The sequence below is a fragment of the Eimeria acervulina genome, genomic scaffold (assembly GCF_000499425.1).
Source record: "Eimeria acervulina Houghton genomic scaffold, Eah_scaff32, whole genome shotgun sequence".
Classification (NCBI taxonomy): domain Eukaryota; phylum Apicomplexa; class Conoidasida; order Eucoccidiorida; family Eimeriidae; genus Eimeria; species Eimeria acervulina.
In genome coordinates this window covers 33,754-60,999 of record NW_013549888.1, presented here as the reverse complement: position 1 = coordinate 60,999, position 27,246 = coordinate 33,754, and the positions used below count along the sequence as shown (strand labels likewise).

The following is a 27,246-nucleotide window of genomic DNA, read 5'->3' as shown; positions in this document are numbered from 1 at the left end:
GTTCATGCAGATGCCCAAAGTGGATTTAGTTGTGCATGCATATGAAGGTGCCTTACAGCATCAGTTGCACCGAGGTGCGCTGCAACTCATGGCAGGGCGTCTCCTTTCCCCCGGCACTAGGCTGTTGGTCTTCTGTACCCAGAACGCCTGGGGCCTGGAGGGGTGGTCAGCTGCATTAGGAATCTTAAGTTTTTTTGACTAGATTGCGCCTCTCAGCGATCTTTGCGTAGGACCGGGGACGCTAATTACACTTGGTAGCACCGCATTGTCTGTCTGTCCCGACCAGCCATGCGGTCCTACCAAGTGTAGCATCGCATGGTTTATCGGGACAGGTGCGAGCGGCGAACCCTTCTCAAACAGCGGGGTGTCCTGGTGCATAGCAATGACTGCTACCGCAGCTTGTGAAAAGTACTAACAGGTTTGAAATGCTCCCCGAACTCTTTCAAAGCCTCAGCCGTCAGAGTCTGCCCTCTCGCGGGGAGGCGACAAACTTTGGGAGCCGTGTCGCATTTATACTAGCTCAGCATACCTATCATACCCAGGGGAAAATGCCTGTACGGCAAACACATTTCATGGAGAACGCCTCTACCTTCTTCATGAATCGGTTGTGCTGGTCCAGATGTGACGGCCGTTGCCGCGATGCGGGGGCGGCGGAGGAGCTGCTTGACTCTCTGGACTTTTCCCTTCATCTCCAAAATGCACCGGAAAACACTTCGACACTATGGGGGAGGTCACGCCAGTGTTAATTCTATCTGAGCAAGAGAACCACTTTACCGGAGCGCATTCTGACTATGGAAGCCCTCCGATACGCCCTGGGATGCATGTTCGTTCCCGTGTCGGCAAGCGAGCAGGCTACTTCATAAGTGGGGAACTATCGATAGAGCGCTATATCGGGAATCATCAGTCTTTGGTGAACAGAAAACCAGTGGCTGGCTGGACAATCCTATATCAATGGTTCGTTACAGGAATGTCCTCCGCAGGGAAGCAATGGATAACCAGCTGGGCAGAGGAGCGGGTGTTAAGGGTTTAAAGTGTTGACCATGGCGAGATGAACAAGTGCACCAAATGGGGGAGAACAAGCCGTCTCCACCGCCCTAGCTGAGAAGAAACGAATCGGTTCTAAAGATGACCTGGAAATAAAGCCTTTTGCTATTGTGGCTACGAATGCTAGCCACGTCCATGAGAAGATGAAAGCATGTAATCGACAGCAACTCGGCGGGACTTACCGAGCGACGCATTTGCTTCGTTTGCAGTAAACGAGGTTGCACAAATCAATACTGTAGGTCTGCGAAAGAGCTAAGAAACTGGAGGAGCAAAGATTCGGACAGCTCTGTCAGGGGAACAGACAGATCAAACAGGGGAACTCCGCCTCCCCCCCTGCCCCGCAGCATCGGCACCAACAGTTCCGCCTCAAGTTAACTCTGTGCTCGCCTGGTCACTTCCAAACCCGTTTTCTTCCTTTCCAGCAAGGCAGTGAAACTGACATGTTTCATCCATGATGAATAAGTAATCCAAGATCTTGGCGGGTTTGAACCTTTCATCCCTTTGTTCCCTCTCCGCTGCCCAGCGGGTTGCCAACTGGGTCTTCCCAGGGGACAGTCCTGCCATGTAACATGGATACAGCAGCTCTGAGCTTACTGCTAGACTTCTGCTCACCAAGGACTGATACTTTTCGATGCGGCATTGCGGTCTATCTCAATATGGGAAGGGATTAGGTTGAGGCTTTGGCAAATATTTTTAGGAGAATGCCCAGAGACGCTCGCGTTTTTGTTTTTCGCAGATTGTCTTAGTGCCCTAATCAATGCCGTGCACCAGGCCGTCCAGCAGTGATGCTGCGATCCGCTGTGCATGCCTTCCCTGATGAATCATGGGATGCTACCAAATGTAACCAAATTCTATCTTAGCTGAGAACCGTTGTTAGCTGAAAACATCGTCAGAAAACGCAAAATAGGAGTTCTTGCAAGAAACTCACTTCGCGTTTAGTTGCCAGGCGTCCTGGTCAGAGAGGTGCAAAGGTAGCTGTTGAGCAAAAGTGTGTGAATATCTTGGGTCGCAGTGTACCTTGCTGCAACAGCTGCTGCAGAGTGACCTCAAAACCAACTATTCCCAAACCCCACTTGCGCTGGCATTGCAGACAATTGTTCAACATTTACTGGGCATTCAGTGGCCAGCTTGCACACAAAGGGAAGAACATGTACCACCGTCAGGCAGATAATGCTTGTAATACCCTAGTATTGGTTGAGCGTGTAGCCTCTTGAAAATACAAGTAAAATACGTATTCTTAAATTCTTAAAAGGGGCCGCGCATCATCATGTAAAAACTAAGGTAGACAGCCGCTGTAACCTGGCCGTCCAGGGGTAGCAAAATCCCCCTCCAGTCAAATTCCACCCTGAATAAGTGGTGGAAAAACCATCCTAATCTCTCTAATGTAAGACTCTTCTAAATGGAAAAACCTAGGCCATGCCCATGCTGGAAGGCAACCGAATGAGAGCGCAACAGAGCCCGTCCTCGCATCACCCGCAAAAAACACTGTAAATAATTCTTAAAACACTTACTTGGAATTCAGTAGCCAGCGGGCAGACAAGTATTAATTCACTTGCCAGCTTAAGACAGGGCATGCTACACAGGCAGCTGCCATCAGCCTCGTCTTTCCCAGTTTCTGTATCACGTTATCTCGCATATTGAATCATATTATATCACATATTATACCAGGGTTATAACATAGACGTGTTCAACTGGCTCCATTTTGCTTCCGAAGGCAGTTCACGCCCGTCATTTAATTCTCGTCGTGGCACACTTGCTCACCGCAGGTTGGCTGCATGCTTGGCCAGTCACTCGACGGCATGCACCTGGCGCGTGTTAGGGGATGTCTTGGATTAATGCGATAATGAAGCTATTTTCTTTTTTCGTTCCACTTCTTACAGTCGCCATGCGGCAATCTATTCCCCCACCACTTCTTGCAGAACTGCCCAATTCCGTCCCCGCCGACAGCGTGAGGCACAGCCATCTCTCAACTTTCTGTATTGATTACGCCCCTTAGGAGGTGGCAGAAGGTTCGTTTTTTTTTGCACATTAACGGCAACAAACTTCCATGGATAATACCATATGGCTAGGGTGGGCATGTCGGGCTTTGCATTCTTCGTGATTCGTTTGAGCATTTTTCTACTGAATTTGGCTCTACAAGAAACCGCGGCATCACGTGTTTCTACTTACGCTAATTGTGACCATATTAACTAAAGCATTTCGTTCGGACAAGGAGATTTGTCAACACTCGTGTAGCTAATCCCACATCTGGGAAGGGCATTTGATCGATAGTTTTGGCCGTTGTATTTGTCTGGTGAGAGGTTGTATTTGTCTGGTGAGCGTTAGGCCTTCCCAGGGAGAGCGAGTGAGAGACCTTCGGAACTCTACCTACGTCTAGAATGTCGCGCCGGTACGACTCGCGCACGACCACTTTCTCTCCCGAGGGGAGACTTTACCAGGTAGAGTACGCTCTTGAGGCTATTAACAACGCCTCGTCCACACTAGGCATTCTGGCAAAGGATGGAGTTGTCTTGGCTGCTGACAAGATGGTTACCTCGAAGCTGCTTGATCATGGAAGAACCAAAGAAAAGCTATACAAGGTGAGACCTACAAAAGATCCCAACAGACTTGCAGTTGAAGTTAGCCGGGCTTCTGCGTCGTTTACAGCAACACCGGCCCTCTTTTCTTCGTTAGACAGATATTGAAGTGAGGTTGGTGGACGTGGTAATACGCTCTGGTGATGTAGAAATAGACTTGGCATGTGTTTTGGAGCGACGGGTATACGCGGATTTGCAGTGGTAGGCTACTACGCCATGGCGCATAGGCACTAAGCGCTTTTGATGAACGGCGCATTTGTTCAGGTCGACAACCACGTGATGTGCGCAGTGGCGGGATTAACAGCTGACGCAAACATCCTGATTAATCAAGCAAGAGTTAACGCTCAACGCTTTCTGTATCAGTACGGAGAACCACAACCAATCGAGCAGCTGGTGGTACAGCTATGCGACATCAAGCAAGTAAGCATGGATTCAAGACTGCTCGATACCTTGCGCGAGAGCGGTTGTAATGCATTGGGAAAGACAACTGTAGTGGGGAACTCGCGGGCATCTTGATTATACGCAGTCGCTGGCGCCTGACACATCCGGGTATTTTAGAATGTTTTGTGTGCAGTCTTACACACAGTTTGGTGGGTTGCGGCCATTCGGCGTAAGCTTTCTGTTTGCTGGTTGGGACAAGCACTACGGCTTCCAGCTGTATCATACCGACCCATCGGGCAATTACTCTGGATGGAAGGCGACAGCTATTGGCGTGAACAACCAGTCAGCACAGACAATCCTGAAACAGGTATGCACCATGAACTGTTGGGGTTCGTTTGATGCAGCTGTTGGACGATACATTTCGCCTTGTCGCCCGTCCGAGTTCTATCGGTGGCAGACGGGGCATCGCCGTACTACGTTGCCCTAGTTGGAGTTTGTGTCTACTACCTGCTGATGCGAAAATGTGCTTGACGCAGGAGTTGCGAGATGATATGGACGTACCGGCGGCGCTTGATTTAGCAGCCAAAGTTCTCAACAAAACAATGGACACGGCAGCGCCAAGTGCAGATAAACTTGAAATCGCGGTTTTACAATTTGACCCCCAGGACCCCACTGTTCTGGAGCAGCGGTCGCTACCTGCAAAAGAGGTGGAAGTTCTCATGAAGCGCGCCCAGGAGCAGCAGGCAGAGGCACAGTAGAAAATGCTGAACAAAAACGATTCCGGTGAAGCAGCAGCTCCACTCACTTCCCTAGTGCGAACTTAACAGTGTGCGCATCGCTTCTGAGCAGCGTCACAAATATGTTACTAGCATGTGCTGGCAGGGTCTGACGAAAGTTTACACTACAGTTGAGTTGCTTCCACGCGCCAGCCAAAGCGCGGGTGACCGTCGACATTCGTGTCCCCCGTCCCACAGAACAGCAGTTTCTAGCGTTTAAAGCTAGAGCCGCTGGTATTAAGTGGTTTAACTCGAGATGCTCCTTCACCGCCAGATGCTCCGTAGGGCGGCTCTTTCTGACCGAGCTTGCTAATCACTTATTAATGCGTTGTCCTAGGGACCTAGACTGGACAAAGATGTGCAGCCTGCGTCAGTCGTAGTACATCGGCGCTGCAGCTAGCCGCACAACACAAAACCCTGCAGGAAAAGTCTCTACAGCATGCTGATCAGCAAAATGACGAAAATTGAGAAGGGACAAGAGCTGAAAGCAGACTACGGCTACATAGAATCACACCGCAATAAGACGTGCGGGCATTGCTGCAGCCACGTTCGTAACTCAAAATGAAACACGCAGGGATGCAATACCCTTCACACCACGTCCGCCAGGTAGGAAAGCAGAGTTGCCCACTGCCCACTACGTTCGAAGAAACCTGGTCAACGGTTCCGAACAAACTTCACTTTGTGGTCTTGACCTACGCTCTGCAAGTTCACGATTTTGACTGGCAAACCGAGGTGCTCTCAAGCGCTCAAGACAGCCGCCTGCACTGCACTGCTGCTCGTTTTTTGGCGATTTTCCGGCGAGTCGGCAAACGGCGGCACGCTCCAACTAGGTGCTTCGCACGCGCTGTTAAGCACCACAGTGTGATCTGCAACGTTTGCATCCACCAAGTTCTGCTCCCCACAGACGCTGCCCTCGACTGCTGCCGCTCGGTGAGCGACAACTGGACCCCGATATTCTTCTACGGCTGCTTGCGTATCTGTAACAGCAGAAGCCGATGTTTCTGAGTCGCCGTATGACCCCTGTAGGCAAGCTGAATGCTGCGGCTGTTGCTCTGATGGCACACAGGGGGAAGAGATGACTGAATCAACAGCATGAGGATCCTGATGCAGCGGGGTGTCTTTGCATCCCACAAGCTGCTCGCAACAAACATCTGCAGGAGAAACGGGTATTCCGTCATTACCCTCCGCATCTGAAACTGAATGCACACTTAACTCGCATGCAGGATTTGAACAATTCCCTTTAACGCCTTCTCCATCTACTGCGGTTGTAGCCTCGTCGTAGGCCCGTTCAGCCTGTATCTGGTTCCCTTCTTGAATGGGTTCCCCGTCAGCAAGAGCCGCTCGTTCCGCTCCCGTGTCAGTGACTCCCTGAGGAAATGAATTAACATTCGTCGAGGAGCCGGAACTGCTACTGCTTGGAGGCGTGTTCATTTCCCTGCCGGAACGCCCTCCCTCAGTCTCCCTGCTAGGGGAAGTTTCATCTGTGACTGGAGGCCGTGCAGGGCCAATAAATCGCATGACTTTCCGCTGTGGCATTCCATTCGGCAGGGAACAGGATGCAGCCCTCTTCCGGGCAGTTGCATGGGGCGGCAACCACCCTGCTTGTGGCAACCGTCGGGGCTCCGAGTGAACTGAACGAGGTTCCTTCTTCACGCATTCGTAAAGAACTTCCAGCTGCGAGCGGAACGACTCATTTGGCTGCGCCAAAGGGTTTCGGCGGCGGACGAATGCCAATGCCTCATCCGAAGACATGCCCTCGTATTTTATTAGATACGAACAGATGAAGGCAACCGACCGAGAAACTCCTTGATTGCAGTGTATTAAAAGGTTACCATCTTCCCGTGTGCGGCAAGTTTCCATGAACTCCCACACATTCTCATAGTGAGGCTGCAGCGTCTCGGCCTGCGTATCAAAGATAGGAACCCGCAAGTACCTGAATGCAAGACGTGATCCTACAGACAAGCGCTCATGGAAATTGGGGACCCCTCCATCCCCGCAGGGGGGGGTGCAATTGACAATATACGCAATCTTCTGTTTCCTCAGGAGCTGTTCATTTCGTGCAACCCTCCTATCGCCCAAGAAAAGCCACGGAAAACGAACAGAATCCAGTGGTTCCAGACTGCACGGTCCACCGTAAGCTTCCATTTTCTCTATCTGCAAGCTGGATTGCGAACAGTAGCAATCCTAAAACAGACGAACGGAAGAACACGAAACGATTCACCTCAAGGATCCATACACGGCACGATGTGCGCGTGGCCTTGCTCTCCAGACGTGCCTACTATCGACGTTCGTGGTGGTCCAGTCAACGGCCAACCAGATGAGTGAGGTACGATGAGAGAAGTCTTCGCAGTCGGCTCAACACGAGGCCAGCTTCCCACCTAAACATCGCCACGCGGGCCGGACGGCAACAGAACACGTCTCCAAGCAAGCGCAACTCTAAAAGATGGCCCGGCCGCAACTTGCTGTGAGTAAAGTTATAATTTGGCGGGTTCCGACCGGCGGTTCTGGAACAGTAGAACACGAAGTCGCAGCCTCAAGCAATGAAGCTACACAGCTCGCACGCCGGCAGTCGCGCGTCCTGAGCGACCTCGCAAAACTCCGAAGCCTTGCCGTTGTCTCTCCCAGCAGAAGTGAACTAGTTTCATATGGGTTGTCCAATGCACTCTAGAGGTCAAAGAAGCGCGCCTCAAACACTTTTTTACAAAAAGCGTGCCGCATGTACCTGGCACCGAGCAGCCATTCGAGTTGATAGCAGAAATAGTAGCAACCCACGTCGCCGCTCCTCCTGTCCCAGGATATGCAGTCAAGCATGGCATGCATATTATACAGCACTGCCGAGAAAAGACAACACGGAAAGAGTATTGCAGTGCGGTCAGCCAGTGACAAGGCGGCTGGCGGTGCAGAACGGGCTAAGGAAGGGCTGAAGCCAAGCCCCAAATTACCAGGTCTTCCACCGCCTCATGTGGAAGTCAGAAGCTGCTTGACATAATACCAGTGGTTTAAGTTCATTCGGATTCATTCCCTGATCATGGACGCAAATGCATCCAGAAGAGCCGTACTACAGCTACTGAGGAATTGTCGTTGCAGTCAAAGCCTGCATGATCGCTCCTTCAGTGGTATAAGCATTGCGTGTGCCTTATTTCACTTACTCTGTATGAGCCGTCACTTTTACGTCTCCTCTGTTGTTTTAGGCCTGAGGCAATCGAATTCGCTGCTGCGTTAGCATTGGCGGCCATTCGTGGGTGATCCGCGGCGCAGAGTGGGCGGTGCGTCGTCATTGTTGGCGTGTTCTGAGCTGCCATGTTCAAATCGCTCCATTGGGCATGAGGCTGAGCATCCTGAATGTATTTAACTACACAGACACTACTTTGCTTTGCCCAACTGCCTCGTCAATGGACCCTTTATCACAACTCGTGTTGCAGTGCACCGCCATACGTGATACGATAGAATTCAGCTTAGACGCAAGAGCCCAATGCGCAGAACGAAGGCTGCGTGCTTTTCTCCATGCGTAGTACCAGTGATTGTAGATTCTTTTACAAGCTGTCTGCCCGCTGCGGGCCCTTTGCCACGATGGCTGACTGAAGGTGCTTTGCTAGCGCTGGTAGACACCTCATGCACCTGATTAGGTTTTTGTTAGGAGCGAAGGAGCTGAGTCGAGCCTTACGATTCTGTGGAGGCGCCTGCTTTTGGGTTTGATATGGGACCCTTATCGGGCGGAGCAGTGTTTCCTGCTGTCTAGCCGTGAAACAAAAAAACCAGTGAAGAAGTAGAAGGGAGCTGTAACAGTCACTTTCTTCGGGAGGATGGCTAGCTCCGGAGGAGTTACAGTGGAAATTGAACACTGGTGAGGTGGGAGCGACATTCAGTAGTGCCCTTAGCGGATCTACGGACAGCCTTTTCGCGGCATAGTGGCTCCAGGGTGAAGCAGTGCAGTTCATAGGAATACTGCGTAGTAAGTAAAGTTCGGCTTCAAGTGAGGCTGTCGTCGTAATTGCCTTGCAGCATCGGATGTGATGCTCACCAAACCTATACCCGCCATATCGAAAGCAAATATGAGGATTATGCTTCCAAAGGTGGGTGTTTTAACTCCAGCCAAAACGCCAGCTTCATGAGCACAAGACGGATCTTCCTTTTATCAGAGTACCAGATAATTTTGCCAAGCACTGAACTGTGTTGGCAACAGTCCCTGATAGAGCACTCGTAGTCGCCGCCCTTCAGAGGATGCATGGCGACTGCACTGAGCCGACTTTCGCCGGTACTCTGTGCCGCAGTCAATCGGAGCATTTCAGCGAATGTCTCGTCTGAAGTACAAGTTTTCGTAAGTCGAGCCTAAACAAACCAATAGCTGGCTGTAGCGCTCTTCATGGAGGCCAGCTCTCAAGGAGTGGTCAAACAACATGCAAAGGTTCACTCTACCACACCGCAGAAACCCTACTACCAGTAGCGTTCATCTATCCCAGGAGCTCTAAAATTGCTTCCTTTATGCCTGCAGGTAAATCCTCAACCAAACTTGGGGAGGCACGACGGCATAATTCTTGTCAGAGACCCTTACAGCAACACGCACTGTCCGTTTTCTTTTCAATAAACAGTCGTCAAAATGGAGTAGCGTTTTTGATTTACCTGAGAATACGAGGCAAAAGCGACCCAATTCATTCACAACACTCTTTGGGAAGATCAGTGATCTGGAACGCTCACTTATTTTTCTTATTGGGCGCGATAGTCAAGGTGTTCATTTGTTCTGTAGATAATGCCGTGGACGCGACAGGAAGAATTACTTGTAGGTTTCGGTATCCCCGACTAGGGGCGTTTGAAGTGTTTCTACGGATTCCCTCCATCAACAGAAGAATTGTAGGCAAGCACATTACACCTGACGTGCTAGCGAGTTCCTTTGCTGGTTGTAGAAGGTCTAACATTTGGCAGTTTAGGAAAAGGAGTGTAAGTCAAGATAAACGTAAGCAAAACGTCAGCGCAGCTGAAAGTTTCCCCGAAGTTCAGTTGCACTTCACTGCAGCAAATCTTCTCTAAACTAACCTGCGGCAAGTGGCCAACTCCGGACGCCGTCGCACAGCGCGTCCAGCGAGCACTGCAGCAGCCGTCTAGCTTTGTCGAAGATGGACCGCTCGCCCCTCTTAAAGCGGTCGGGCCTGTTTCTCATCAATCTCCTCCCTCTCGTCCAAACGCAGCTGTAAGTAGCTTCTTACCGGTGAGCCTTCAAAAACGGAGCATCGGCTTCTGTGTCTCCTCATTGCTCAAAGTTGAGCAAAAAGCGAAGGCCTCCGCTCCTCCCTTCATGCATTCTCATTTTAGGCGGGACTGCGCAAATTCCAAACGAGCACATCTTGGGTCCCTGTGCTTCCGCAGGATCTTCCACCCCACGCTTCTAGGCATGGGGCTGGTGCAAATGCTAAGCATATACGCACTAGCGAGGAAAGCATAAGTGGAGCAGGCAGCAGTCATCAGTTGAGTTCAGAACAGAAAGGTGCCTCAGGAACTCCGGGGGAAGAAGAGCAGGCAAATTATGCTGTGGTTGAGGGAAGTAGAACGCAAGATGGTAGGCGTTTAATGCTCAGAAGAGACTTTTCCAGCAATGACATATTTGTTTTATATCTTGATACAATGCCATCTTGGGATAGAAAACCATATGTATTGCCCGCAGCTGCTCAGCACATGCACTTCTCCACGAAAAAGCAAAAAGAATCGAAGGATAAGCACAAGGGGGATCAAGATAAGAAGACTGACGATGAATCAGGCACAGCTAGCGGCGACACCGAAGCAGCTTCAGAACCATCGAACACTAGCAGCTCCAGAGGCAAGCCCAAGAAAAGGTCCAAGGATAAGGAAGAGGGCTCAAACTCCGAGGAGTCGAGTGGTACAACTCTAAAGACAGAATGCAGCCAGAGCAGCGAGCAATCGTCGTCAACACTACATGCCGATAAGGCGAAGAAGCACCACAAGTCAAAACACAGCAAAGATAAGGAAGCCGACAGCCAAGAAGCACGGGAAACTGCCAATAACGAAGCACCTGAAACAGAAGCTGCGGGCGGCGCTGACTCGGGAGACGCGGGTGAAAAAAAGAAAAAGAAAAGCAAGTCTAAAGCAAAAGAACACGCCAAAGAAGACGAAGGCACAGAAACAAAGTCTGACGCCAAGAAGAAGAAAAAGAAATCACCAGATGGGGAGATTTTGGCTGACGGGCAGTCCGAGGAACTGTCAAAAGAAGAGACAAAGAAAAAGGGAAAACACGCGGATAAAATAGATTCCGGCACTCAGGACAGTAGCAAAGCTGCCTCAGAGAAATCGGAGGATAGCAAGAAGGAAAAGGCCACGGCTAAAGAAATTGACGAAAAACTGGAAGGGACCGCAGGTGAGTCTGGCAGCACCGAGGAAAAGAAAAAGAAAAAGAAAAAGGAAGAAACAAAAGACATTGCCTTGCCTCACGAAGGAAGTGAAAGAGACTTAGAAACAACAGACGCTAAGAAAAAAAAGAAAAAGGATAAGAGCGACGACAAAAAGGGGGCCGTGGAGACACCTGAGGGACATGACGACGCGTCAGGTGCTGCAGATGGCAAGAAGAAGAAGAAAAAGGATAAGAGTGACGACAAAAAAGAGGCATTGGAAACACACAAGGGACGTGACGACATATCAGTTGCTGCAGATGCCAAGAAAAAAAAGAAAAAGAGCGACGACAAAAAGGAGGAGGAGGAGACGCATGAGGGGCATGACGACGCGTCAGGTGCTCCAGATGGCAAGAAGAAGAAGAAAAAGGATAAGAGCGACGAGCACGATGCTACAGGAGAAAATAAGGAAGCCGCTACAGAAGACAATAAAGGAGACAAGTCAAAGAAGAAGTCAAAAAAGGAAAAAAAAGACTCATCAAGCGATGGCTCGAATGAAACAGGGGACAAGCACAAATCTAAAGGCAACCCTCTTGCAAACTGCTCCAATCGTACGTGCACCTAAGACCCTTTACTAGATGAACCGGCAAATCTACCAAACGTAACTTCCTGTGCTCAACAGTCAACGCCATCGTTGAAGTGTGCTTTTCAGATCCTGTCGTTCCAGTCACAAGGAACTACGATTTGACCTTCCCCGTGGGAGCAAAACAAACTCAAGTGCGGCCGTTTTAAGAGCAGTCAAGAATGGAAACGGCGCCTTCTTTAGTAGTCATGCTTCGTGCTGCCCCTTAGGCACCGGGACAGCTTAAATCGCGGAGGCTTAAGGACCTAACAAAGTGGAAAGCACCTCCAAATCGATATTTTTGTTTTCCTGCTTCTGCAAATGAATTTTGCAGAGGCTTTCGTATCAAAATCCTAGCGACGTCGGTCTGAGCATCACTATTGTTTCATCGGACGAAAACGTCATGACACCGAAGTAGGTGAAGTCCTTGAGGCGCTTTTGCTCGTCACTGTATAAGACTTGCGAGGCTATCCGACGGGCCAAACCCGCGCAAATTGCCTAGAATCAAAAGCTTTGTTCTTACAGGAAACCGGAAATGGCGCTGGGCCCTGGAGAGAGCGTGAAAATCCCCGTGGCATTCCAAGAGGTTTGATTCACAACTGCTACGAATAGATAAAAAGCAGGAAGCAGTATCGGTGGTGCACTAGAAACTCAAGTGTGACAGTTTCTTTAGGGCTTCAATGGCGCAGGTCGCTGAGGCATGCGAAAAGACGGTGTACCTGTACATGCTGCAAAAGGAGTCCGAGCAGATAATGTAAGGCAGTTCCTACGCCCTTCAGTGAGACGGATCTAAGCATTGCCTTGGCTCTCAGTAAAAACAATGATGGAGGAAAATACCGCAGCCTTCACCATTCCCTAAGGGTGATATGTGTTTCTGCCCCCTACAACTATTAAGGAAGGTCGTTGGCTTTCACTGTTCGTTCCCAGGGAGTGCGTGGAGATATCCCTCACTTTCAAGTAAACGCTGCAGGTGGCGGGTCGCGCCTGCTGGGGACTGCAAATCAATTTTGGATACGCTATTCTACCGTCCGGGCAACCCAATCTGTCAGGCGCTCCACTGACAAGCGGCACCCAAAAGGATTGAACACTTCCAGCATACGCTCAGCATACGCTTCAGGAATTGGAACTGCCATCAGCTGACGGTGCATATGGCAGCCACTACTGAAAAATCCATGCCGTGTGCACCTAGACCTGCAAGTGGTAGGGACCCTGTTGCCCATGTGGGCCCTTCCCGCTCTGCCGCACAGGGGATGCCATGCATTTATATTATGCGTCTAGATCCGGTTCTGTTCTCCGGCACCTCCCAGCCGATGGACACAACTGCTTCTCCAAAAAGTCATCTGAGGGCATCGCGGATACATGCTGCGGCTCTGATTTGCACTTGCAACACTGTGTGGCCAATGCTCGAAGGAAATTAAACTAATACAAATTTTGTTGGTTGTACGGGCTGGGTATGTACAGCCGTCAGCTCCGTTCCTGTAATCACGTCGAATAAGCGCGCAATTAAGAAAGTGGCGTTTGGAAGTGTGGAAACCAAAATAGAAGACAAAGAGGCCAGTTACACCAAAGGAATTCCGAATCTATTCGGCGTCTATTCCTTCAGTTGTTTCAAAACTTGGCCGGGTGTGAGAATATTCGTGCCACCTGCATCACCAGTGAAGGCAAAAACAGCACCAAGCACGACCATTAGCACGAAGCCTATACTAGAATGGCACACTAAGGGCGCGGAATTGCAGGGGGAGGGGGGGAAACAACGCCCACCGATGAAAACCTCGCAGTTTAGTTCTTTTGACACTTCATACGCGCATCGCATTTCAGACTGCACGATGCCCCCTAAAATAAAAACGATTAGGCACTTTTTGGACTTGTCCAAAACTAGGGAAGAACTCTGAGGCTGCATATTGCAGTAAGAAAACGCAAGCATATAGACGCACGGACTGGAAGCTGGATAGCTGGTAGGCACCAAAAGTGACATTCGTCATATGCAGTAATTCACCTTTTGAACAACCTCAGGGACAGAGGAGTCCCACGCCCATTCCGTCGAACGTCCAATGACTGCAGCTGCAGCACCAGGAAGGCAACGGAATAAAACGAGCTGTCTTGAGTGAAGGCGCAGAAAAAAAACAAAGTGCGAAGCTAGGAATATAAAATGGGAGCTATGCCACAACTAGGGCGCGAGAAGTTTAAGCTCAACAGTGGCCAGACACACTTCCTCGCTTCGTCTGCACTGGTTCTTCGTTTTCCATCCTTCTCCTGTACACGAACCGTACAGCACACAAATACGATGCAAATAAATCATAAAGCTGGAGGGAAAAAGTCAACAGATATTTCCATCTGTACTGCATTTCAGGCGGCTCACGATGGCTCATCAACAAAAGGGAATCGACCTCCATGCAGAGTCCCTTCAACTGCCTTCTGAGTTTCAAAACACATCAGAACGGTTGAGATACCAGCTGTGTAGTCGAAAATACGCCCTCCACGTCTCTAGGTTCTGTCTTGTGCCTCCTTTTGCCCACTTCCATGATCTCGCGGACTGCAGGTTCAAACCTCGACAGATCGTAGCGGGCCCGTTTCGCCCGGTGCTTGAAGTGCCGAATTTTCTCTCGGTCTTCTTCAAATCGATGGACAGGCTTGGACTTCTGCATTAAGTTACCAAACAGGCACCGTGCTAAGTAGTATAAAATTGAAGTTTAATGATTTTTCGATCAACATCAGTATGGGGAAACCAATGAAGAGCATGCGGACCAACTATCTTGACCTAGTACAGCAACGAACATCCTGCTCTACTGAAAAACAGGTTGGTCTTCCCTTACACACACAGCGTACCGAAGCCTGTTCGCGTGACAAGGAAGCTGAGTGGAGTTCAACTGCGTCACATCCGCAATTCGTGCAGGTGTTTGGTTGCGCAGCGTCTGCCCAAACAACCACGAGCAGGGTTGAGGCAGAAACAACCTACGTTCCAGGAACCTTTGGATGCAACGTTGGTTAACTAGGCTCATCTGTGCAGTCTCCATTGCCTGCAGAGAAACAGGGACAGAAAACTGAAAATGCATTTATTCAAGTTCAATTCATCACCCTGTGCGAAGAAACCGCTTTGCTCTGCACTGACCTTAGTCCGATCCGCTGCATCCAAGCCAAGGATGTGTGTAAACTCCAGGAGGAGTAGACGAAGCTTCTCATCGGGCCTGAAAAGTAGAACCCCACCAGAATTGTTGCAGCACTTTAAAGAGCTTGGTGCTTTCTCTCACCTCTTCCACGCTGGCTTCCTAGCTGTTGCAGGTGCACCTATTTGGAAGAAGACGCACTGAATAGTGTCATCAGAAACAAGTGACCCAACGGCTGCCTGCAGTTTCGATGCGCTAATCTCCTTTCCATCTTTGTCGACGCCACAGCAGAGATCCTGGAAGAAAGGAATGACGACAAACTACGCACTGTCCCACACACGGCACTGCACTTTGAGCAGCACTTTAGCTAGAAAAGGCGATTGATTTGATGCCTGAAGTGCGGCCTCGCAAAGGTTGTGAAAAATCCCCATGGGCCTTCAAACCTTGTTTTACCAGACTTTGACCATACCTGTTCCACGGCTCCAACAGTCATTATCTTTAGTTCTTGCAGTTTATCAAAGCACTTCTCACTGAGCGTGACGTGGGTCCAATACTAAAAATTCGCCGCAAGCAAAGCAACGATCAAATAATAATAATAAGGTGCAATTATCGAGATGTTCTTGATGGGCACAGTCCTACCCGTGAGAGCGCCTCCTGGTACTGCGGAAGGGAGCGAATCGCCCGCAGGGTGTCCTCTGATGTCGTTGCCTGCACAACATACAAATTGATGGCCCAAAACGCATTTCCATGGGAAGGGCACGCTCCAGGTGGTTTAGCTGTGCATTATCCAAGGAGTGGCCAGGGAGTCACCACCACGCCTTACCACATTTTGCTGCACTTTGGCGGTGCTGTTTTCCTTTAGAAAGAGCTGAACTTCCTCCTGGACACTTTGGTTTACTTCCTGAACGTGCTGATGACGGTACCGAACCCACACTTCGTCTTGTTCGCCAAGAATTGCCTGATCACAATTCCGTGTGGGGAGATGGCTGAAATAAGCTGTTTCATGTGTTCTTGGTAAGAAACCACACGATGCAAAAGCTTTAACGGCTCACCTTCTTCCTTTCAATCAAACCCATGTTGTTTGTCACATCATACCTGCGGTGAATCGCAAAACAGCTGCAAGTCTGCGTCCTGATGCGTTGCACGTATCGTGATAATTGAAAATACCAACTACCCTCCCACTGCAGTTACTCGCAATCACGCATGCATTACTTGCGTACTCATAGACATCCTCCATGACTACTGGCGTATCATGGGAAGCCTTCTGAGGCGGCATACGACAGCAAACCGGAAGGTCCAGAACGTCGTACGCCAGAGCCTGCTCAAATACAAAGCCGAAATTCTTTGAAGAGGCCGCTTATTGCCCCCTTCAGTAGGGAGAAAATAGCAACATGGCGCTGTAACTCTAGAATGTTAAAGTTCACTTGTTCTAAGTAACGTGCAGCCTCCAGACCTGGTAAGTGTATTCGTGAATAAAGAGAGGCGCCAGGTCCACTGAGCGATCCAAGATAAGGAGTGTAGTACCTGGGTGGTTAGACGGCTGTGCAAGGCAACAATGCAAACAAATATGCTGCCGCGCATTCATCTGATTGCTCCAGATGCGCGCCTTTTGAGTAGGCAGATATCTTCAGGAATACTGTGAACGAGCGCACCGGAATTTCCTCCGCCTCCAGCGCTTTGTGAACAAGCGTCGCCAGCTGCTCGCACCATGGCAATTGGTTCTTGTGGTAGCGGACTGCAGGCTTCTGCCCAATGGTAACGCAGAGTGAGACGAGCTGAGCCATTACATTCGTCGCACGCATGGTCTGCATTGGCCTCAGCTGGAGATAGATGCGCACCTTAGTACATCCCTCCGAAAAAGTAACGAGAACCCCCTAGCTTACGTCATTTGCTACTTTCTGGAGCAAATGTGGTGAAGGAAGAGGGAACAGGTCAAGTAACGCATCCGGCATCCCGAAGTGGAAAACCCGCTGTTCGTATGCTGTGGCACAGGGGCAGTAAGCGAATTTTCAAACAGTACGGTACACACTCTAACGCAGGGGCAGAAGCTGTCAGTGGCCCCACCTAAGAAAACAGCTCTAATACGGATGCAGGGCGAGAAACAGAGACGCTGCCTCTCAGCAACCGCCAATCTTGCCGTGCTAGCCTACCAATGAAACTCAAGTTCAATTCAACAAGACACCTTATTCTGGGAAGTAAGGTTGGCGAGTCCGCTAGTGTGGCCATGATCTTGCTGGAGTCAGCTGTCGGAGAGCCAGAGACACAGCATATTTTTTACCTGTTAACGTCGCACCTGGATGGTGCCGAAAGGGAGGCTAGCACATGATGGGATGGTGCTGCTACAGTGGCATCTCATCTGCGCCCAACAAATATGAGCTTCCTCTGCAGTTCTGATCCCCAGCCGCAATCACTTTTGTGATCGGAACTATTACAGGATTACTACTAGCATCTAGATATACTAGAGGAGTGTCAAATGGTGGGACAACTGCGTTATACAATCTGTTGAGTGTGCCCGTGCTGAATTTTCGGCAAGCTTTCGAATGGAGACAATCAAAAACGACGTACGAATGTGTGCGGCGAAATACACATAAGCTGAGCGGTACTGAGGCTTCTTCTCGTCTTTGAAGTCTTGTACGAGCGCCCGCACCGAATCTTCGGAGGGTGATAGGAAGTACAAGGCATTCAGCTCAGGTAACGGCTGGCGCTGTTTCGAAATCAGCTCTACAACTGCGCAACAGGTACATCAAAACAAATGTAGTCATATTATTCTAGCCTTTACTGTGAAAAGATGAAAATAGATTCTACTGGTGTCATGCCAATTGAAGACAGCTTCGGACGCGATAAGGCTGTCGGTCTGCGCACTGCGACGAAAAATATGTCGCCTGGGCTTACTTGTTACCCCATCGTTGAGCACGTCGTATACACTGCAGCAAGAGGACAAAACATTGAGGGTCGTGTCGTCCACAACCATAGCGATGTAGTTTCCGGGTCCGCCAACTCGGCGGACCATTCCCTCTAGCAGTCCTGCAAAAAGCCAGTCTCACCGCACATTCATCAGTTTCGGAGATCGAAGCCTCCTGGAAGGGTTTACAAGCAAATGCTGGAAGTTGACTGGTAAAGCTGGAACATTTGTAACGGTGATACCACGCACTCCGCTTGCACATGACCTTAATTGAAGCCATGATTCCTGAGGCCAGTGGAGCGAGCACTGCCGCTCGCGAAGGGTTTAACACTTCAACTGCCTAGCAGTGTTTATCTCGCTGCGGCCCTCCGCAAAGTTGGGGATGTGCCTGCAGTTTCAGCATGCTAAAAGCCAAGAATGGAGTGCCTCTCCCGCGTTCCGCCGTCTGGAAAGCTTCGCTGCCCAGGAACCCTACAAGAGGGCTCATACCACGACGTAGATCACGCTAGCGCTTTGTGATGATTCCCTTTGACGTAGTAAGCTAAAGTTCAAGGCGGGTTTCCCACAGTTGTCGGCGATCGTCGTGCGTCCGAAAGTTGGGAGGAAAACGTGAGGTGTCTAGTATTTCCCGCCACCGATATTGTTCTCATTAGTTTCAAAAACTTGATATATATGAGTTCCTACTCAATAGAATCCAATCGGAAGAGAAATGTTGCAAGCATTTGCACAGCTGGGGGCCCCCGTCCTTCAAGTAAGGGCCCCAATCCACCAGTTGAACGACGACACAAAACGCAACACAGCTTAATTCCGCATCATTTTGCAACTATTTCATATGGAGCGTGCATTTAATCTGCTTTACTGACCCTTCGTAATGGGGGAGAGTTAGAGGAAACCGCCCTTGAACTCGGTGGGCAAAATAGGAATGCCAACACAGTGGGCGTTGAACTGCCGTCCCATACACCAACACATGAGGCAAACCCTAGCCTCGTCACTCCCCTGGCTTGCTGCATGGAAGAGCAGTAGTGGCTTTTCGCGGACTGGATGCCGAACTTTGCGTCATCGCCTCTTCAGGGGTAGCGCCCATGCTGAGGTGCCTCCGAATGCGCCCCAGCTTATCCTGAGATATACCAATTAGGCTGCAGTTAGAAGGGACGAAACATCCTATGTGTCCGTGACTCAACTTCCAAGAAGTCGTGCTTGGAACGCAAGCGCAGCCGGTTTCGCTAGGGGTGGTGTTTTGAAGCGTAGAAATGGCCCCATCAGAGCAATTTTGGCAGCTCCTCCTTGGGGGGGAGGAACCATCAGCCTGCTCGCAAGTGGATAGTGAGCAAGGATTTAGAAGGGATGTTGTGACGCAGCTGAACGCGTCTAAGCCAACGGACGTGCACGAACTGCAAGGTGTAGGAAGTCATTTGACGGCTTTTTCCGAGAAGATTAAGCCTCAGAAGAAGACTCAGGTGGACAGCGCTAAGAAGCTTGGGATTGAGGAGTTTCTTCAGATGGCTAGCAATGATCTTTGCCGACAGCCGGTAATGCAACCTTGCAACTGATCAGGCAACGCTGACCAAGCACGTTGATTGTAAATAAGAGGAGACTGATGCATGCAGCCCACAGATCTGGCCTAGCTGAACACAGGCATCTTGCTTGTTGTTGCAGGCTCTCCTACATATGCAAGCGGAGAAGCTAGTGAACGTTCAAGATGAACTGGCGGTGCAGAACTGCTCGCTGTTTCTTGCCTCCTCGAAGGCACTAAGCAGTCTCAGCAGCAGTGTAAGCAGAGACCAATATCACGAGCTGCGTTGCTTTTGCAGAGAGGTTCGCACAAAGAGCTGGTGAATGCATATTCTGAACCCTGATGTGTGTGTTCAGATCAACATTCTGTCCGCGACGCTAGCTGAAATGGAACAGTGCATTCAACCGCTGCACAGTTGTCTGAAGGTGAGAATTAGTCTTTGCGCCAAGGTGATTGTTCGATTCAATACGGTCTGTAAGGCGGTAGGGTAGGCTGCACAAAGGTTTTTGTGGCAACTGCATGAGGCTTGATGTTTTGTCCTGGCAGCAATTTAGGGCTGAGAGTAACGAAGCGTCGAGCCATGAAGCGTCACTACACATCCTCGCCTCAATGCAGTCGTCGGTATCAGGGGTACGTTTGACGTTTCATGGCTCTTCATTTACTAAGGCACCGCAAGAGCAAGTATAATCCGACCGTATTTGCTAGTATGATTGATGAGTCAATTTGCGATCTCGCTTTTTGAATGCTAATATTGCTGCGTTATCATGTGGATTTCAGCTGCTTGAATTGCCGTCGCTTGTGCTGAAGTGCTCCAGCGGAGGGCTGTACGATGAAGCAGTGGACGCTATGATGCTGGCAGACGAAGTGCGTATTGATTGTTATTTCCTGTTCTAAATTCCCTTAGCGCGCTTTCTCTTTTCGTTTCCTCCCGCTTGCATAACGGCTGATTCCTAGCGGAAACTTTTCGTGCTTGTGTTTTTACACAGCGTATCGCCTCCCTACGAGCCAACGGTTGTTGCGGTATGCCTCTGCTTGACTTCCTGGAAGTGCAGGTAATACATTTTAGTGCTGCGCTGGTTTAGCTGCAGACCTGGACACCTTGCTGCTTGTTAAGGTGGAAATACAGTTGATTGCAGTTGTGTGCTTTCTTATGTATTGCCAGATGAAGGACGCCCGCAACAGCTGCGTGAAGACAATGCTGCGGCAGTTGGGGCAACATGCGCAGTTGTCCTCTTCAATGAAACTCATCGGGTGCGCGGGCTCGTGTATTATTATCCTAGCGCGTGGCAACATACTAGGCTACTGAACACATGGACACTGTTGTAACCTCGAAGCATTCACTTCATGAAATTCTTGTGGTATGTCGCTCACCTGTCGCGCTGCTACAGCCCACTTCGCCGCCTGAGCTGCTCTGAAGAGCAACTGAGGATGCAATATCTGCGGCGGCGGGACGCGGAGATTTGTCGTCTGCGTCGCAACGCAGAAGGGTCGTGCGAGGCAGACCCAGGCCAGTAGGTGGCAGCTTTTTACACGGCATTGCTGACATGGAGCAATCCATGCGGGCGTTTCTCTGGTGCCATCCCCACAGTATCACAGCAACTTTCATACTAATAGTAACTTTCATACAAGCGTATGACGTTGCAGAATATCTGAAATTTCAATTGTGTTTGCCCTCTGTTTTCAGTGGTTTGTGCGCGGCATCAGAGCTGCTTCGGGTGGACGTTTTGCAGACAGCTATAAACTACCGGTGAGCCCTTGTTCCTGGCCATTCGTGACAGCAGGCTTGCCTGGTTGAAGTTGGCGTTGTGCGTGCGACTCCTCTGTCCCCCATCAGACGCACAGTTAGGTCACGTGAAGGGATTGGATTGCGTGCTTGCAGGGCGATTTTCGGTTCGACGGATGAACGATTGTCGGCTTGGCTAGCAGATCAGGTGCACTGGTTTGTGAAACTTGCTGAAAAGGAGCTTCTGCAACGCACTGGCATAATCGATTCAGAGGATGATTTTAAGGGAATAAGGCCCTCGCTTGATCTTGCAGCTGCTGAGGCAGGCGTCCCGCAGACGAACTTGCGATCTGTCCCAAAATGCACAGTGGGATTATTGGACTTAGCCACAATATTCAGACAAGTATTCAATGCAGCTTCCGCATTCTGCCGAGTGCATGCATACTTCTTCCCCGTGGTGGCCATCACATTTGAACGCTACGTTGTCGCAGTGCATCGTCAAAGACTTGAAGCCATTGCTGCGGCCTTCGCACGGGTGAGGTTACCAATACTCCATCATCTCAGAGGCGACGTTTAGAGTGCGGCGATGTTAAACGCGGCTTAAGCGGCAAAAACCCATAGTATATATAATGGATGCTGCTTGCCGTGACTGCTTACAGAGCATGGACGAGTATGACTACGTGCCGGTAACTAGTCATCTCAAGTTGCTGGGGGCCTCGCCGTGGTTTCAGTCAGGCCTCTCTCCCAACCGCGGCTGCGTCTTCCTGCTGCGGCATGCACCCTTATCAAATCTATACAACAGCATACTCGAAGTAGCAAATGCATTTCAAGAGTGTCCCATATCCACAGCAGCAGCACGTGTTGTCACCTTGACAGAAAGTCTTCTGGCTTTCTGCATCCGCAAGCTGATTTCCTTGAAACCGGGAGGGCGTGAGAACCTTGACGAAGAGATAAAAGCAATTGAGCACAACTTAGTTCAAGAGGGCGACGGACGAGGAGGCCACACAACCTGCCAAGCAGAATTCTTTGTTCTCTGCGACATCTTCGGTACTGTGTTGCTGCCGGCACTCGCCAACGAACTTTCATCGACCTTCCCTCTACAGACAGTGTTGGATATTAAGGTAACTATTCTTGGAAGGCCTAGTTATCAACAATGTGCACTTAGGGTGTATGGTTAGCTTCATGGGATAAAAAAGCTTCTTTGTACACTGCTCTCAGGGACTACGCTCGCTGATGGCGAAGGCAGACCTCTGCCGATGTCCAAACCCTTTCACGGAGGCATGTTCAGCATACGACGGGCAGACCTCTGGTGGCAATAGCCCTACTCACGCTTCACCCGTTCTTCCGTGAAGCAGGACTTCCCTGCACTCCTACCTAAATCTAACAAGCAAAGGCGTTAGCACTGCACCCACTGCAGTGCCTCCCGCACCGTATGCTTCGCTTTTGCCTTTTCTTCATCGATTGTCGCTGTCTAGCCTAAGTACTCGTGACAAAGTCTGGCGACACGCCAATAAGCTGGCGGGAGTGAAACAAGCCGCCTACTTCGGGCACTGTCAAACAACGCCAACTACGCAGAACTGTTTTAAATCATTAGGTTGAGAAAAGATGGTAGCGCCATTCAAGTTACTATCAGGCATTTCCAAAGGCAGCATTGGCAAAAGCGGTCGCCTGTATTAGGCCCGAAAATCTGCATGATACGCTGCCGGCAGATGCATGACCTGGGAAGACCTGACAGATCATCTACTCAACAACGAGGACCTTCAACAGGTTCGACCAGCCGGCAACCTCCTCCTTCATGCCATGCACCGCAACAATGCTGTCGCCTTCGCTAACCAGCTGCATCTCCTTGGCGGCAGAAAGTGCATTCTTGATCAACTGATCAGTGCCCTGGAAAGACGGGACCAGGAGTGTGGTCACACCCCTATTGACTTGCAGGTGCTTAATTGTTTCTTCTGAAGCGCTAAGAGCCAAGATTGGCTGCATCGGTCTGTACTTAGCGATGAGGCGGGCAGTGCGGCCCGTTTCGGTAAGCGCAAGGATTAGGGAAGCGTTGATAGACTGGGCTGTTTCAACAGCAGCGCGTGCGACGGCCTCCTGGGTATCAATGGGGCTCATGGTTGCCTGGCACGTCGCTCTAAAGACCTGCTGATAATCAATGCATCCTTCGGCCTCGAAGCAGACACGAGACATGACCGTGACCGCCTGCACCGGGAAGCTTCCGTTTGCTGTCTCTCCAGAAAGCATAACACAATCCGTACCATCCAGAACGGCATTTGCCACATCTGCAGCCTCTGCACGAGTGGGGCGCGGGTTCTTCGTCATGGACTCCAGCATCTGGGTAGCCGTGATGACAGGCTTTCCAGCAACGTTGCACCTGAGAAGCACGCGGAAAAACTGTCCTTAAAAATTCTTGAATTGCCGCAAACTCTCAAAGCGTCTACATGCTTGATGCAACTCAGTCATCCTATAATTCACGTGAAGCCAGCCTGAAATGCAGACACTCACTTTGAAATCATCATCTTCTGGGCAAGGAAGACCTTCTCAGGCGGAATTTCCATCCCTAGATCGCCTCTGGCAATCATAATACCGTCAGCCTCCTGCAGAATTTCGTCGAAGTTTAGCAAACCCTCGACGTTCTCAATTTTGGGGATGATCTTGATGTTGCGTCCCTTGCTGCCAAGAATGCTGCGAATGTAGCGCACGTCATCTGCGGACTGGACAAAGGAAGCGGCGATGAAGTTGCAGCCCATGGGAATGCCGAAGTTCAAGATATCATTTTTATCCTTTTCACCAATTACAGGCAAGTCAACCTTCACACCTGGAAGGTTCATGTTCTTTTTGTTGCCGATTACCGCTGGGTTCATCACCCTCGTCATGACATAGTCCTTACCACACTCAACAACTTCGACAGAAAGCGAACCATCAGCAATAAGAATGGTGTTGCCTGAACAGCGAGCAGCATAACAATAAACTACCATGTGGGGCAAACCGGTGTCCAATGTATGCATGCATCCCACAACGCAAAGGACTGGGCCAAGCGTAGGGGGCGCACAACACACACCTGGCTTGACGGAAGTGGGAAGTTTGTCATAGGAGCAAGCAATGCAGCTCTTGTTTCCGATGAAGCTGTAATCTGTGACGATCTTCAGCATGTCTCCTGCGTTGAGCTCGATTGGCTTATCGCCCTGAGGATATATCCAATCAACAAAAAGAAGTAGAAAAGGTCCACAACATCTGTTCTGCTTATCCTTCACTGGTGCCGTACTTCAGGCCAAATATACTCACCTCCAGCATGCCAGTTCTGATCTCTGGCCCCTTCGTGTCCAGAAGCAAAGCAACGCGCTTCCCAGGGCGCTGCTTCAGGGCTTCTTGCAGGTTTTTGACTACGCGCCCATGGGCTTCGTGATCTCCATGCGAGAAGTTAAGACGGCACACGTTCATCCCTGCATCAATGAGCTGCACCATCTTATCCACATCCCAGCAGCTGGGACCCATTGTGCACACAATCTTCGTGCGGTGTGCGCTGAAATCCTCATCTTCATGATGTTCAAGGATCTGAGACATGCGGATGTTGGTGCTCTTGCCCAACAACTGCATCATAACCGAGCTTGCGCTGACCAGACGCAGCAGCCGACCCGAGCTATCCGGGGCCGCGATGACCTGGGAGTGCGAGGGATTCGCCATTTTCTAGATTGGCGAGAAGAGAAACCACAACAAGCTAGAACCTGCAACAAATAACACAGTACAAAACAAAAAAAACATCTCGCTTCAGTCCCAAAAAAGGGGGGCAAGACCACGCCATAACAGGGAACAACGCCCGCCTATTGCGGAACAAACGAGGCCTACAAGGATCAATTGCGCAAATCAAATGGCTTACTTCTCTATAAGTCGGTAAACCTTTGCACACAGACAAAATGTACGGCCCACACCAGGGCAATACACATCGTGGTTGCTTCCGCTATGCGCCTAACTGCTCGAGCAGTGTGCGGGCTACAGGTGCGGTTGTAGTGCGCCTGGCCCAGCTTGGCACCCACACAAGGCTCAGCTATCGGCTGGTCTAAGTGAACTGTTTACGTAGCCTCCACTGGTTCTCAAATATGCTACGGAAACACTTGACAATCTTTTATGCCAGACTACATCTAAGTTCTGTACCGAGGACGAATTGCCGCTCCCCCCCCACACCTCTGCGTGCACGCAGACGTTACTAGCTGCCTTTCTGAGCTGCTAAGCGCATATGGTCTAGCTGGATAATACTCTGTCTTAAGCTCGTAAATTTATTTCTATTTGTGCGTAGGTTTGCTATGTAGGGCCGCCTTCCACTCTGTATGTTCAGTGTTCCTGCACACACTGCGGGGGGGGGAGGGGGGGCTTGGGTACGTTTGCATGTGGGGTTGCCTTGGAGTAGGAGTTGCAACAAGGAGGGTTGCAACTCAGCCGAAGTCGCATCCTCCCTCTACCGGTCTCAAGCCCGTGTGCCACTATGCCCAGGACGCCTGGAGGCTGAATGGCAGGCCAGCTACTTCGTCAGCACCGGATCTTTTATCCTAGGCCTTTCGAGTCTACTGCAGCTTACAAGAGCCGTCAGATACGATCTAAGACTCTCATTGAGACTTGGTACCGCCTCATGATAAAGAGGGATAGGTGCCAGTTGCGAACCCAGGCCCTACAGCTGGACGGTTTGGTGCGTTGTAGCCTTGACCAATTACGAAGCCTCCATGCGGGAAGAGCAAAACAAACTTCAGGCAGTCCCTCCAGAATATTTGTGAGCAGTTCAACCATTCAGCCACTCGATATATGGAGACTGAATAGGGTCTGGCCTTTAAAGGCACGGCTACCAACGGCTGCGCGCCTGGTCGCATCGGGGTATCCGCAACTCGCTCAGCCGAAAATATGTACAGCGGGAAAAATCCAGGAGGAGTGCTCCATCCCTTTTTCCTGTTCACGTATGACGGTGGTCACGTTGCGGGGGCAGTTGACGAATTCCGCGCCCCTTTGGAGATGCGCTTTCTTCTCCAATACGCAGCGGAAGAACTATAGCTGATATTGGCATATTCTTTATTAGAAGGGTAGGCAGGGTAATAATGGTTATACCCAAACAAGGGTAGCATTTCCCGAGGCGCATCCGGACTATGGAATCTTTCCGGCAGGCGTTGCGACGTGAGAGTCGGCAAGTTAACAGGCGATGGTAGAACACAGGAAACCTAAACAGGAGGGGCATATCGACAAAGTCCTATACCGATAAGTATCAACCCATGATTTATGCAAATGTAATGGCGGGCACAGAGCTTCTGTGCCGATAATTCATTTTTGGGCTGTCTGATGCAGAGCTGATGTACGCTAATGGTTGGGCGGCGGGAAGGGAGAAGGCGTGGAGCAGGTCTAGGCGACACTATACTGTCGGACCATCGCTGAGAAGGCAGAAAATGGGGTTTTATGTGGCTCATATTTGAACGCCATGGGTACCGGGTTTCGGTAAGCCAGCCCTGCCCAGAAGAGAGGGAGAAACAGGAAGGGAAGGCAACCAACGAGTTTGCTTCTCAGAAAGTTGGTGTTGCTCATGAAGCCTCTTCTGTTGAAACGGAGAAGGCAACATGACTCGGCAATGCATATTCATGGGAGAAGACCCTACGAAACAGCGGAAACCATGTTTCGTGTACCGCAGCCAGGGGAACAAACCAATCAGCACGTGCTGGCTCCCATACAACATGCAGAGCAATGCTGGAGCCGAAACAAATGATATTTGTACATGCTGATCAGCCTCAGTTCAACTCTGTGCATTCTCATGCTTGTACGAACTGTAAGGGCTTGGCGAAGCTACTTGTCACAGGCTGCGAAGAGAATCTGATAGTCGAAGATACGTCTAGTACGTGCAACATTCCTGCCTGCGCTCTTGCACAGTCCCTGCCGCTACGTTTCACCGATGGCAGGCTGGACTGGAGAATTCGTACAACTGTGGGCGTAAAATGCGGCCTTGCGCGCCTTACTTGCCATGATACTCAAGCTTTGTGCTGGACGACTTCGCCACGACGTAACCGTAGGCAAGGTGGATGTGACTTAATAGAGGGAGCACATGCTGCCTCCACGCAACAGTATTGATGCCCAAGTGCAAGGAAGCAGTAGGCACTTGTGCCGCCCAGCGCTCCTAACAGCTTTGGCATCCTTCACTGCAAGTGGAGTGGAGCCAGTGTCCCAAGAAGCAGACAGTGAGGAGGCTTAAACAGTGCGGAGCGTTGCTAGAAGTGACGGAGAAATGCATGCACTCTGTCGGGC

General features: G+C 50.4%; 6 protein-coding genes across 6 annotated transcripts; 3 read left to right on the top strand and 3 right to left on the bottom strand.

Annotated features, from left to right (window-relative positions):
* Positions 1 to 3,422: 3,422 nt before the first annotated feature.
* EAH_00007150 (proteasome subunit alpha type 4, subunit, putative) lies at positions 3,423 to 4,759 on the top strand (the record flags this gene model as incomplete). The annotated part of the gene is made up of 4 exons (XM_013395964.1): positions 3,423 to 3,623; positions 3,885 to 4,040; positions 4,195 to 4,368; positions 4,538 to 4,759. 4 exons carry the CDS (start codon positions 3,423 to 3,425, stop codon positions 4,757 to 4,759), a joined length of 753 nt encoding a protein of 250 aa, XP_013251418.1.
* A 756-nt stretch (positions 4,760 to 5,515) lies between these two features.
* EAH_00007140 (dual specificity protein phosphatase, catalytic domain-containing protein, putative) lies at positions 5,516 to 6,922 on the bottom strand (the record flags this gene model as incomplete). The annotated part of the gene is made up of 1 exon (XM_013395963.1): positions 5,516 to 6,922. The coding sequence occupies one exon, from the start codon at positions 6,920 to 6,922 to the stop codon at positions 5,516 to 5,518; it is 1,407 nt and encodes a 468-aa protein (XP_013251417.1).
* A 2,966-nt stretch (positions 6,923 to 9,888) lies between these two features.
* Positions 9,889 to 12,492, top strand: EAH_00007130 (hypothetical protein, conserved; the record flags this gene model as incomplete). Its single annotated transcript, XM_013395962.1, has 6 exons — positions 9,889 to 9,962; positions 10,201 to 11,723; positions 11,825 to 11,889; positions 12,069 to 12,148; positions 12,260 to 12,320; positions 12,424 to 12,492. 6 exons carry the CDS (start codon positions 9,889 to 9,891, stop codon positions 12,490 to 12,492), a joined length of 1,872 nt encoding a protein of 623 aa, XP_013251416.1.
* Positions 12,493 to 13,325: 833 nt separating this feature from the next.
* EAH_00007120 (syntaxin binding protein, putative) lies at positions 13,326 to 16,640 on the bottom strand (the record flags this gene model as incomplete). The annotated part of the gene is made up of 13 exons (XM_013395961.1): positions 13,326 to 13,378; positions 13,496 to 13,553; positions 13,940 to 13,987; positions 14,185 to 14,373; positions 14,548 to 14,646; positions 14,844 to 14,919; positions 14,983 to 15,134; positions 15,478 to 15,546; positions 15,662 to 15,748; positions 15,891 to 15,933; positions 16,059 to 16,156; positions 16,292 to 16,378; positions 16,491 to 16,640. The coding sequence occupies 13 exons, from the start codon at positions 16,638 to 16,640 to the stop codon at positions 13,326 to 13,328; spliced, it is 1,209 nt and encodes a 402-aa protein (XP_013251415.1).
* Positions 16,641 to 18,990: 2,350 nt separating this feature from the next.
* EAH_00007110 (hypothetical protein, conserved) lies at positions 18,991 to 22,326 on the top strand (the record flags this gene model as incomplete). The annotated part of the gene is made up of 10 exons (XM_013395960.1): positions 18,991 to 19,269; positions 19,610 to 19,702; positions 20,031 to 20,117; positions 20,240 to 20,305; positions 20,416 to 20,504; positions 20,642 to 20,764; positions 20,938 to 21,000; positions 21,133 to 21,511; positions 21,636 to 22,097; positions 22,195 to 22,326. The coding sequence occupies 10 exons, from the start codon at positions 18,991 to 18,993 to the stop codon at positions 22,324 to 22,326; spliced, it is 1,773 nt and encodes a 590-aa protein (XP_013251414.1).
* Positions 22,327 to 22,716: 390 nt separating this feature from the next.
* Positions 22,717 to 24,660, bottom strand: EAH_00007100 (pyruvate kinase, putative; the record flags this gene model as incomplete). Its single annotated transcript, XM_013395959.1, has 4 exons — positions 22,717 to 23,350; positions 23,482 to 23,920; positions 24,038 to 24,161; positions 24,262 to 24,660. The coding sequence occupies 4 exons, from the start codon at positions 24,658 to 24,660 to the stop codon at positions 22,717 to 22,719; spliced, it is 1,596 nt and encodes a 531-aa protein (XP_013251413.1).
* Positions 24,661 to 27,246: the final 2,586 nt, after the last annotated feature.